Raw genomic sequence first — 13,053 nt, 5'->3', positions numbered from 1 at the left:
GACCTCAGCCCACGTGGCTAACGAGTAGATTCTTAATGTCATTAAGGAATCCGATGTGTAAATATTCCTGTCTTTTTACTATAGGCTAGCTGAGTGTTTTGTAGTCTGCAAGGGAAAGTACAAAGTTGGTGAATTTCTTCAGGTTTCTCTATTTAAAACAGTACACAGTGTGTACAAAGTCCCCTGGGGTCAGAGTAGTCAAAGCACCTTCGAGGGCAGCAAGAAGGGCAGGGTGGCTGGGGACAAGGAGGAGGGTCTCAGGAGTGAGTGAGGGGAGGCTGGGGTGGAGGCAGGCCGTGCGGGCGGCCACGGGGAGGAGCTTGTGACTCATCCTGAGAGTCTTCAGAAGCCACAGAAATATGTGACTCATATTTCACCCTAGCTTTGGCCTGTACATTGGAAGGTGACCGCGGGCGTGGGCGAAACATCTAGGTGCGAGGAGATCGTAAGTGGTCCAGAGTGCAGAGAGTGGAAATGGACAGGACTTGATTTCATTCCTACGATAATTAGGAGGCAACAGCAACACAACTTGGGGCTGGACGGAATATTCACTCAGTCATTCCAAAACTATTGATTGAGCACCTGCTATGAGCTGGGCATACTTTTGGGTGCTGTTTGAGAGAAAAACTAAAATGAAAAAATCTGAGCTATAGCAGGCTAGCCCGGTGGCATAGCAGTTAAGTTCCCCCGTTCCTCTTCCGTGGCCTGGGGTTCGCAGGTTCGGATCCCGCAGGTGCAACGATGAACTGCTTGTCAAGCCACGCTGTGGCGGCGTCCCACATAAAGTAGAGGAAGGTGGACACGGATGTTAGCCCAGGGCCAATCTTCCTCAGCAAAAAAAAAAAAAAAATCTGAGCTATGAAAAAAGAAAAACCAGCCCCAGATGTATGAGTTAAATGGTGCTGTCACCCAAGTTTCTTGGAGAAAGATGAGCTGGTCACACTTCAACAGCCTTAACAAAAAACTGAACCAACATGAGAATGTGGCCATTTTTAAAAACTTGGTTCACGGTATGTCTACAGTTTTGTATCCTACTTTGTTTTCCTCAACATTACATTGTGAACATTTTTCATGTCATTAAAATATCTTTGAAATCTCTGAAAAAAAAGATGTTGGCTAAATACATCTTGGTAAATCCAGGTACCACAATAATACTCCCTCATACAAAAATATTTCAAATTCTTCTATAACACAGGAAAAGAATGAGGTCTTTACGTGTGTACATAAAAACAAACAGCAAAAGTTCATTTTGTAACAAGTACTTACAGAAAGTTCAGTATTTTCAGGCGTTGTTTACAATCCTTTAAAAATAAAGATTCATCTGGTCTGGTTTTCATCCCCATTTTACAAATGAGGAAACTGAGGCACAGAGGGCATCCCTCACCAGAGGTCACATGGTGCGTGGCAAGGTCAGGGTCTCATCCGGGCACCTCAGCTGCAGAGGGCCTGCTCCCCTGCACCTCCCGCCTCCATCATGTCCACGCAGACATGCTTTCATACACACGGAAACTTCTGGAAGGTCACACCAGACATTAGAGTGGATTTGCTGAGGGGAGGCAGAGAAGGGCTAAGAATGGGAGAGGAGCTTTGCTTTTCATTGTCTTAATTTCTATTCTATTTAGATGTACAAAGAGCACTTTTCACTTTTGTGAAATAATGGAAAAGCTCAGCTACGACAGATAAAAAGAATGTGTAAGAATAAAAACTACAAAGATTAAAGATAAAACATGAAATCAGATTACAAAAGAAAAATAAACAATCTCTTTGGGCCAAAATTTGGAAAAATTCCCTATTCAACGAAAAAAGGGAGTAATCCCATGACAGCAGGCAAAAACCAATACATTGTAAATCAATGCTCATAGAGACTCTGATCAGTATTTGACAGAACATTATTTTTTTTTCTGTGAGGAAGACCAGCCCTGAGCTAACATCCATGCTAATCCTCCTATTTTTGCTGAGGAAGACCGGCTATGAGCTAACATCCCCCCCAATCCTCCTCCTTTTTCTCCCCAAAGCCCCAGTAGATAGTTGTATGTCATAGTTGCACATCCTTCTAGTTGCTGTATGTGGGACTCGGCCTCAGCATGGCCGGAGAAGTGGTGTGTTGGTGCGCGCCCAGGATCCAACCCCGGGCCGCTGGTAGTGGAGCGCATGCACTTAACCGCTAAGCCACCGGGCGGCGCTGACAGAACATTTCTTTTTTTTTTTTTTCCCCACAAAATTAAATGCAAATTTTATTAAGGAATTCAAATTACATTATTTCAAATTTCTAGAATGGGATACAACCATTTTGGAACTAGAGAGATGGCATAGATGAACACGGGTATCCCTTGAAACTCCAGCTTTATTAAGAAACCAACTCCTCTGCAAACCACATCCCCCTTATATAACAAGACAAAATAGTATCTACCCCTTTACTTTGGCAATAGCTATTTCCTAAATAAATGAAAAAAATAAAGTAGTGGTCTTGCTACTTCTTTAAGTTCATTAAAAATGGGATTCTATCTTTAGATTAAAAATATTTTAATTCAGAAACAGCTTGTGTTCAGATGAACTATGGGTAACAAAAAGAAAATCAGCACAGAATGTCTAATCAAAGCAACTTCATTTTGAAAATAAAGAGGAAAAACATAAGGTGTTTTCATGGCATTTTTTCTCTACAAACTATTGCAATTGGTTAGGATTTCCAGTAGTAAATTAAAATCTCAGGAGAGGAATGGATAGTACTATACAAATAACAAAATATGTTCACATTCCAAAACCTTAACACTAAATTTCCAGAAGGGAAGCTCTATCGACAGAACATTTCTAATGTGAAGTGTTTTCAATACTTTGTGGAAAATGTTTTACATGTTTATTGAAAACTTTTCATGTAAAACTCATTGAATGGACAAAAGTAGGAACATGCACATAAGGAGATGTGGAAAAAATCATCTGTTTCCACAACTTCAAAGTCCTTGAACTTGTTGAGACCTACAGTCCTAATGATTTCCTGCAACCGCGGACACACTGTACACACACGTTCCTGTTAACAACGACAACAGCCCCTCACTCTGGTCCTCCACATGCTCCTTCCCACCCCGCTCTCCCCGCTAACGCGGACCCTCAGCATCAGCAGATCCGCGCTCCCACAGTCGCCGTCCAGGCCCGACCCGCCAGGTCCACCACAGCCCGGGTCCCCGCCTCCGTCCCCTCGTGGAGGACGTCAAAATTGTCCCTTGTCACCCAAACCTTCCCACATTTCTGAGCTGAAGGCATGCATACCCCACGAGGGAACCGCGGGCTCAGGCGTCGGGCTCTGGGAGCCGAGGCCGAACTTCCCGAAAGAGGGACCCGGGGTCGGGGAGGACACTCGGGGCGTCCAGGACACGCCGCGCAGGTCACACGGAGCGGGGAGGGTCAGACACTCCGAGGCCGGGAGTGTCGATCGTGGGCTGGACAGGAGAGGGCAGGGACCCGGGACAGAGGACTCAAGTGCCTCCCTGTCTGCAAGTGCTTCACGAATCTGGGGATTCAGAAGAGATGAATCCCAAGCGCCAACCGCCCTGGGTCGCAGCAAACACTGCGCATGCTCAGGAGAGGAGGAGCGGCCCCGCCCTCAAAGGCACAGACCCTGCCCAGTGACGCGTTGCCCGGGAAGCTGCTCCTCAAGGGTGCCTCAGAACCCAGCGCATGCGCACTGAGGCTCTCGAAAAAGCCCCGCCCATCGAAGGCCCACTGTCTGCAGCACCAGCCTCGCCCTGCAAGCAGCATGTTGGGCTTCTGGACCCATCGCCCAAATTCCCACTTTCTCAAAACATAGGTCTGTGTTCGGAGCATAACCTCTTTGGGGGCAAGAATCTGGAATACAGAAGTCTCTCTGCAAATTGGTACAGTCTGCACACCCGGACCTGGACCGACCACCAGAGTCGGACCCTTGGATTCCCACCCAAACACCCGCGGATACGCACACAGCACCTGGGAGCACTCCCTCAAAGACCGGAATCCTTCCCTCTCAGAACCACTAATTCTGCTCGAGAAGTATGAAATCAATTGGAAAAGGACCAAAGAGCTGTGAAAGTCAGCCACGTTTCACAGAATATCGGATATCTTACTGGTTGCAGCTCCTGGAGCACAGTGTGTGAGGCTGTCTGGACAGCGTGGGGACGAGGCACAATTGCTGAGGTGACCGCATCACCCCATCTCCTCACACGATCCTCTCCCTTCATGCTCCCAGCAGCTGGGAGTGATCGGAGCCCCTCCCATCTGTCAGAGGAGGGCGCTGGAGCCGGGGTCCTTCGTGCATCACCACCCTCGTCCAGGACCCACCCCGGAGCCGGGCCTGAGAGCCCTGCTGGCCCAAGTCCGCGTCTCCTCCACAGCCGTCTGGGGCTGAAGAGGCACCTAAAGGGGCTGCCACACCGGGACCCCAGACAGTCGTGGGAGTGGGGGTGGGGTGTGAATGGATGAACAAGGTGAAGTGATCTCAGCTCTGTTTAAAATCACTGAAGCAGAACAGAGACTAGAAGGAGCTAGAGCCGTGTCCGGCTGGTGTAGGAATGATGGGAATGATTTTAAGAAACTTCTGGGTCATGTTTTCACACCCAAACAAAAGCACTCCAAGCCCTTTCTCAGTCCTAAAACCCAAGTGTCTCTCTCTAGGTCAGTTTCCTAGCTTTCATAACATATCATCAAATTCAGCATGAAGCACATCATCTTTTCAGTGATTGAATTTTCATTCTGACCCTGAGCCTCTGAAAAAACCTTAGGGCATATTCAGAATATGAGGGAAGAGGTGGAGAAAATGAGACACCCACAATGTCCTTTTCTCCCCAAAACTTCAGCACAGTGGACACATGGCAAAGCTTTAGGTACACACTTCCTGGGCAGTGTCGTGTCCTCAGGCTACAGTGTGATAGAGCAACCGGTTGCAATTATTGCTATTGATGCAAGCACTTCAGTGGCTGAAAAGGGAGACTGTTTGAAATTTGCCCAAATCATGAATTCGAGGTAAAAGATCCTTCTTGAGAATACGATACTCAAGAGTGTGTCTGGGCTTTCACTGTCCTGGACCCAGAGAGTCGGTCTCTCCTTCACTGTGTCCTGTGAAGGGCCATCTCTTCACTGTGCCCCCAGGCAGTGTGGGGACCCAGGGAACGGGTCCCAGGCAGCTGACAGCATAGGAAGAATTACTGATCTGCCCCATGAGCCAAAGTTTAAAACTGACTACTAGTCCTAGTCATAATAAAGGGTATTAATCATTTTAAATTGTCTGATAGAATTCTACATTCCTCCTTCTCTTGTAGAAGTTCATTCCATGGTGGCAAGAGTCACCTTCAGTCAGTGTGCAGACGATAGGGATTTTAATTCCCAGGAATTTTAGCATTGGTCCAGATTTCTGTAAGGTGGTTGTAGGGGGGAGGGTGTAGCTGGAGAGATGGACAGGCTCGCATGAACAGGGGGACAGGACAGAAAGGCGGATGAGGGGTCAGTGCACTGGGGGAGATGGAGGGGACCCAAGGGTGGGCTCAGCAGAGCAGGTAGGATGGTGCTCAGAGAGAGGAGAGGCGGGGGCGGGTAGTCTGTGTGAAAACAACCAGGGAGAACGAGCACGAAGCCTGGTGCAGAAGATGTGGAAGGGGATGGAGGTCTGAGCGCGGCTGCAGGACAGAGCACGAAGGGGAGAGAGACCCTGTGGGTTCAGACAGATGGGACACTGGCTCACTGCGGTTGGAGCCCATGGGGAAAGGAAGCTGCTGCAGAGATGAAAGGCAGGGTAGGGGGGGATGAAGACCAAAGACAAGGAGATGGAAAAACAGAGAGAATACAAATTGGGGGGAAAAGGGCACAGAGATATACATGGGATGGGACCCATCAGGGTTACGGGGTGGTCGAAGGGAAAAGATAATAAGCCAAAAGGAGGGAGCAAGGATGGACTCAGAGAACGGGGCGGCAGAAGCCTGGGGGGACTAAGAGACAGGGCATGGGGTGGGTAAGTGGTAAATGGGGAAGAGGATGAAAGGGCGAGAGATGGAGGGAGCAGGTGTGGAGAAGAGAAAGGGGAGGCTGAAGAGGGGAGAGTAGAAAGAGGGGAGCAGAGATGGTGAAAGAGATGCTAGAAAGAAGACAAGAAAGAGATATAAACTAGGAAGGGGACTCACAGAATAACAGAGACAGAGGGGCAATGAGAGGGGGGGAACAGGAAGGGCGGATGGGAGGGGAGGTGCAGACACAGAGGGACAGAGGGAGACACAGGGAGGACAGAGAGAGGGGAACAGAGAGAGTCAGCCCTTAGCCCCGTCCCTGGGAAAAGACAGCAAAGCCTGGCCTCAGGCAGAGGCACAGAGACAGTCAGGGAGGACATCAGAGAGAGGCCAAGGCACGGGGAGGGCAGAGCCGCGTGGGAAGATCAATGACAGGGGACGGGTGGTTTGAACTTGGGAGAGACAGTGGGAGGCTGAGAAGTAGAAGGAAGAGGAGGAAGAGGGTGATGGAGAGCACGGTCTTGTGTTCAGCCCAGCGGGTCCTATGTAATCTGGGGGATCATCCAGCAGTGAGGCGGGCACATGGGTGAGACGTGTGGCCACTGTCATCTGCAGGACTCACGCAAGCTGGGGGGTCCCGCTCCATTAGTCACTGGCAGCCATGTCATCAGCAGGCAGGAGGGTCATGATGCCCAGGTGAGGGCTGATAATGGCCAGTGGGGTGAAGTCCCCCATTAGAAAGATCTCTTCTGGGAGCAAGGGTGTGACGATAGCAAGTAGAAGGGCAATGGTGTTTGTGAGGGCGGGATGCAGGAGGGTCACTTCCGTGGGTCAGTGTGTGACCATGACCGGGGACATGCTCATGTTGGCCACCTTTTGGAGGAAAAGGACAATAATGGACGGTCTGTGAGGCCCTGGGTGTGTCCGAGTGTGGAAGGAGATGAGTGTGGGAACACTGGAGCATACCTGGGACTCACTGCTGTGTAAATGGGAGAGGTGGCGGGGGTGAACCCTACAGGTCTGTGAGCTGAGAGGGGATTCCTGTGTGTGATGGGCTGAGGCTCCCACACATCAGAGGGTGGTGGGAGAGTAGTTGGGTGACAGGGGAGATTCCTCAGGGCTGTGGATCGAGACATGGGAGACCGAGAGGAGGAACCTGGAGAGGTCTGTGTGTCACTAGATGTTTCCTGTGTGATGGGCTGAGGCACACAGATCTGGGGACAATCATAGAGTAGCTGGGTGACAGGGGAGATTCCCTCAGGTCTGTGGGTGAACACCTGGGAGACCAAGACAAGGAACCTGGCGAGGACTGTGTGTCACTAGGTGTCTCCTGTGTGTGATGGGCTGCCTCACGCAGAAATCTGAGAATGGTGGGAGAGTATTTGGTTGACACCACAGATTCTCTGAGGGCTGTGAATAGAGATGTAGGAGAACTTGGGGAGGAACCTGGTGAGGTCTGTGAGTTACTTGGTGTTCTCCGTGTGTCATGGGCTGAATCAAGCTGAAATCTGGGGATGGTTGGAGAGTAGCTGGGTGATTCCTCGCATTCTCTAAAGCCTGGGGGTGAGTCCCCAGGCGATGACAGTGCAAACGTATGGTATATCGTTGTTGAACGGGGTGACTCTGCACAATGCCAGGGAGAAGTCAGGGCAGAGCAAGGTGACACTAGTGTTTCCTGTATGTGATGGGCTGACTCACACATAGATCTGGGGAAGGATGGAGAGTTGCTGGGTGACCTTCCACATTCTCTGAACACTATGGGTGAATCCCTGGGGGATGTCAGCACAAACATATGGTATATTGTTGTTGAGCGAGGTGACTCTGAAAAACAGCAATGGGACGTCGTGGTAGAGCAAAGTGACTCTGGTGGCTGTCCTCACAGATATGGAGAGGGAAACGTGAAGCTGTGTGGTGGAGGGGACCATGGAGACGGAGCTGGTGTCACCCTGGGGGAGCACGGGACATAGACCGGGGACCCTGGTGAGGAGGGGCCTCTTGAGTCTGAGTTGTCTGGTGAGGAGGGTGAGAGGCCGGGTGAGGGTGGCATGGAGTCTGGGGAGTCAGGGCTGGGAGACCCTTCAAGGGAGGAGCCAGACATGAGCCCCTCTCCTCAGAGGCAGACGTGGTTGAGAAACCCGCAGCTTCCAGGACACCCTGCCCCGTCCTGGGACCACAGCGAGAGAGGGGATTGAGATGTGTGTGTGTGTGTGTGTGTGTGTGTGTGTGTGTGTGGTGAGGGAGTGTGTCCGAAAAACAGGAGTGGAAATCAACAGACAGACGGAGACTCACTTGCCAAGTGTTCTGTCCTCTGTGGTCGAAATTGGCTTCCAGGTCGCAGGATGCTGTCAGCAGCAGGCGCAGGAGCTCAGACAAACCCGTCCAGACGCTGCCTCCTCTGAGAGGATGTGAGCACAGACGGGCTGGGCAGGGCAAGGGGGGTCGTGGGGGGGGACACAGGGTGGGAGGGGGACGGGGGTACGGGGAAGACGCGTTGAAGTACCAGTGGGCGTGGCCTGGAGATGAAGGGGCAGAGATTCACACCCCCCCAACACTCCCCCACCCCCCACCCCCGCCAGTGCAGTCCCCTCTGCCTTACTCAGTCCAACCACTCTCTTGACAGCATAGGATGTTCAAAATGTCCAACACTTGAAGGCAAGATCTCAGAATTCTTGTTTGCAAAATTCATTAGAACGTGTCAGTGTAGGTTCTCCGGCTGTAACAAATGACCACTGTCGAGGGGGGATTTGGTAAACAGGGCAGGCTCTGCTTGTGTGGGGTAGGAGGTATGGGAAATCACTGTGCCTTCCCCTCAAGTTGCTGTTAACCTAAAACTGCTCTAAAAAATTAACTCTTAGTGGAAAAAAACATAGAAAGAATGGGGTTTGGGAATAAGGCAGGCGAGGGGATCAGGAGTAGATGCTCTAGAGGAGGGAGAGAAGATGTGGGAATAGAAAGCAGTATGTCAGTTCCTCACAACGTTCAAAAGAGAACCACCAGATGATGAAGCAGTCCCACCTCAGGGTGTTTGTCCAAAAGAAGTGAAATCAGAATTTCGAAGAGATATTAATACTCCCATGTTCATTACACACCATTCACAAGAGTCAAGATTTGGACACAACCGATTTGTCCATGGAGAGATGAATGGATACTGACAATGTGATATAGACAGACAGTGGAATATTATTCAGTTTAAAAAAGAAGGGAATTCTGCATGGTGCAACCAAATGGATGAACCTCGGGGACACTGTGCTGAGTGATATCAGCCCATCATAGAAGGACAAATACAGCATGATTCCACCCAGATGAGGTATCTAAAAGAGTCCACTTCAGAGAATCAAAGGATGGAACGGTGGTGGCCAGGGGCTGAGGGGCAGGAGAAATCGGGTGTTCCTAATCAAGGGGCATAAAGTTTTAGTTTATCAAGAAGCGTGCTAACTTCTGGAGATCTGCTGCACAACCCTGGAGCTAGAGGTAACAAGACTGTATTGGAAGCTTAAAAATTTGTTACCAGGGGAGCATCATGGCAGACTGAGCTTCCCTCAATTAGTCTCCCCCTCTAAGACACAACAAAAAGGAGATCCATATTCCAACAGAAGCTATTCACACCACACAGGGGACGTCTGAGACACCCAGGCAGCCGTACACCCCAGGGCTGAGGTGCTGGAATCCCCGGAGACAGTGGAAGGAGGTAAGAGGAGCTCCCTCCCCTCCTCTCCTCTCCCCAAGGACTGTGACCCTGAGACTGAGACCACGCGGCTTTTGGGTAGAGGGGGGAGGTGCGGCCCTCTGCCGGTAAAACCAACCCTTTCCCAGATAACTCACAGCCATAGGGAATCCCCCCACAGAGGAAGGGGAACTGCTGCTAGTGTACTTTCCAGGAGCTAGCCCATCATGAGAGCAGAGTGTCAGCAAAGCGAGAAACCCCTGGGATGAGGGAGGCGAGGTGAAAGCAAGAGCCCTTCCCCCACCCCCGCCCACCCCGTGCTTCAGCACAGCGGCCCTGCAGCCTCAGCTCAATAGAAAGGATCAATGAAACAAAGAGCTGGTTCTTTGAGAAGATAAACAAAATTGACAAACCCTTAGCCAGACTCACCAAGAAATAAAGAGAGAAGGTTCAAATAAATAAAATTAGAAATGAAAAAGGAGAAATTACAACGGATACCACAGAAATACAAAAGAAATACTATGAAAAACAATATGCCAACAAATTGGACAACCTAGAAGAAATAGATAAATTCTTAGACTCATACAACCTCCCAAAACTGAATCAAGAAGAAATAGAGAACCTGAATGGACCAATCACGGGTAAAGAGATTAAAATGGTAATCAAAAACCTCCCCAAAAATAAAAGACCAGAGGTGCTGGCCCATGGCTTAACGGTTAACTGCACGCTCTTGGCTACTGGTGGCCCAGGTTCGGATCCCCGGCGCACACCAACACACCGCTTGTCCAGTCATGCTGAGGCGGCATCCCACATACAGCAACTAGAAGGATGTGTAACTATGACATACAACAATCTACTGAGGCTTTGGGGAGAAAAAGGGTGAAGAAAAGGAGGATAATTGGCAAAAGATGTTAGCTCAGGGCCAGTCTTCCTCAGCAAAAAGAGGAGGATTGGCATGGATGTTACCTCAGGGCTGACCTTCCTCACAAAAAATAAAATAAAATAAAATAAAAGTCCAGGACCAGATGGCTTCTCTGGAGAATTTTACTAAACATTCAAAGATGATTTAATACCTATCCTTCTCAAATTCTTCTAAAAAATTGGAGGAAGATGGAACACTTCCCAACACAGTCTATGAGGCCAACATCACCCTGATACCAAAAACAGACCAAGACAATACTAAAAAGGAAAACTACAGACCAATATCCCTGATGAACATAAATGCAAAAATCCACAATAAAATATTGGCAAATCAAATACAGCAACACATTAAAAATATCATATACCGTGATCAAGTGGGATTTATACCAGGGACACAGGGATGGTTCAACATCTGCAAATCCATCAATGTGATACACCAAATTAGCAAAATGAGGAATAAAAACCACATGATCATCTCAATAGATGCAGAGAAGGCATTTGACAAGATCCAACATCCAATTATAATAAAAACTCTCAAAAAACTGGGTAGAGAAGGAAAGTATTTCAACATAATAGAGGCCATATATGACAAACCCACAGCCAACATCATACTCAATGGGGAAAAACTGAAAGCCATCTTTCTGAGAACAGGAACAAGACAAAGGTGCCCACTCTCACCACTCTTATTCAATATAGCACTGGGCTAGAGCAATTAGGCAAGAAAAATGAGTAAAAGGAATACAAATAGGCAACGAAGAAGTGAAACTCTCCCTCTTTGCAGATGACATGATATTATATATAGAAAACCCTAAAGAATCCATTGGAAAACTATTAGAAATAATCAACAACTACAACCAAGCTGCAGGGCACAAAATCAACTTAAGGAAATCAGTTGCATTTCTATATACCAACAACGAACTAAGAAAAAGAGATCTCAAGAAGACAATCCCGGGCCAGCCCAATGGCGCAAGCGGTTAAGTGCATGCTCTCCGCTGTGGCGGCCCGGGGTTCGCCAGTTCGGATCCCAGGCGCACACCGACACACCGCTTGGCAAGCCATGCTGTGGCGGTGTCCCATATAAAGTGGAGGAAGATGGGCACGGATGTTAGCCCAGGGCCAGTCTTCCTCAGCAAAAAAAAGAGGACGATTGGCAGATGTTAGCATAGGGCTGATCTTCCTCAGAAAAAAAAAGAAGACAATCCCATTTACAATTGCAACAAAAAGAATAAAATATCTAGGAATAAATTTAACCAAGGAAGTGAAAGACCTATACAATGAAAACTATAAGACATTATTCAGTGAAATCAATGATGACATAAAGAAATGGAAATAATATTCCCTGCACCTGCAGTGGAAGAATAAACATAGTTAAATGTCCATACTATCCAAAGCAATCTACAGATTCAATGCAATCCCAATCAGAATCCCAAGGACATTCTTCACAGAAATAGAACAAAAAACACTGACATTCATCTGGGGCAACAAAAGACCCCAAATAGATAAGCAATCCTGAGAAAAAAGAACAAATCTGGAGGCATCATAATCCCTGACTTCAAAATATACTATAAAGCAATAGTAATCAAAACAGCATGGTACTTGTACAAAAACAGACACACAGATCAATGGAACAGAATTGAAAGCCTAGAGATAAAACCTCACATCTACAGGCAGCTAATCTTGGACTAAGGAGCTAAGAACATACAATGGAGAAAGGAAAGTCTCTTCAATAAATCGTGCTGGGAAAACTGGACAGCCACATGCAAAAGAATAAAACTAGACCAGTTCCTTTCACCATATGCAAAAATTAACTCAAAATGGATCAAAGACCTGAAGGTGAGACCTGAAACTATAAAACTTCTGGAAGAAAATATAGGCAGTACACTATTCATCATCAGTCATAAAGGGATCTTTTCGAATTCCATGTCTACTGAGATCAGGGAAACAAAAGAAAGAATGAACAAGTGGGCCTTCATCAGATTAAAGAGCTTCTACAAGGCAAATGAAACCAGAATCAGAATGAAAAGACAACCCATCAGCTGGGAGAAAATATTTTCAAAGCATATATCTGACAGGGGACTAATCTCCACAATATATAAAGAACTCACACAACTGAACAACAAGAAAACCAACAACCCGATCAAAAAATGGGCAGAGCAAATGAACAGACACTTCTCCAAAGAAGATATACAGATGGCCAATAGGCACATGAAGATGTTCAATATCACTAATCATCAGGGAAATGCAAATCAAAACAACGCTAAGGTATCATCTTACACCAGTTAGAGTGGCTATAATAACCAAGACAAAAACAACAAATGCTGGAGAGGCTGTGGAGAAATGGGAACCCTAATCCACTGTTGGTGGGAATGCAAACGGGCACAACCTCTACGGAAAACAGTATAGAGCTTCCTCAAAAAATTAAAAATAGAAGTACCTTATGATCCAGCTATCCTACTACTGGGTATCTACCCAACGAACCTGAAGTCAACAATCCAGAGAGGCTTC

At 47.9% G+C, this 13,053-nt stretch overlaps 1 protein-coding gene across 1 annotated transcript in view; it reads right to left on the bottom strand.

Annotated features, from left to right (window-relative positions):
• The window catches only part of LOC101391448 (MHC class I-like protein MILL2), a 37,910-nt gene that overhangs the window by 14,660 nt on the left and 10,197 nt on the right, over nt 1-13,053 (bottom strand). Inside the window, exons 3-4 of the mRNA XM_087421922.1 lie at nt 8,443-8,476; nt 8,253-8,358 (exon numbers count right to left, since the gene is read on the bottom strand). Of these exons, the coding sequence (XP_087278048.1) occupies nt 8,253-8,358; nt 8,443-8,476 (140 nt within the window). The remainder of the gene's footprint in view (nt 1-8,252; nt 8,359-8,442; nt 8,477-13,053) is intronic.

The sequence above is a fragment of the Ceratotherium simum genome, chromosome 33 (genome assembly GCF_057802395.1).
Source record: "Ceratotherium simum simum isolate JZ-2026a chromosome 33, ASM5780239v1, whole genome shotgun sequence".
Taxonomy (NCBI): domain Eukaryota; kingdom Metazoa; phylum Chordata; class Mammalia; order Perissodactyla; family Rhinocerotidae; genus Ceratotherium; species Ceratotherium simum.
Note: the sequence above shows the minus strand (reverse complement) of the source record. Positions and strands in the feature narration are given on the sequence as shown.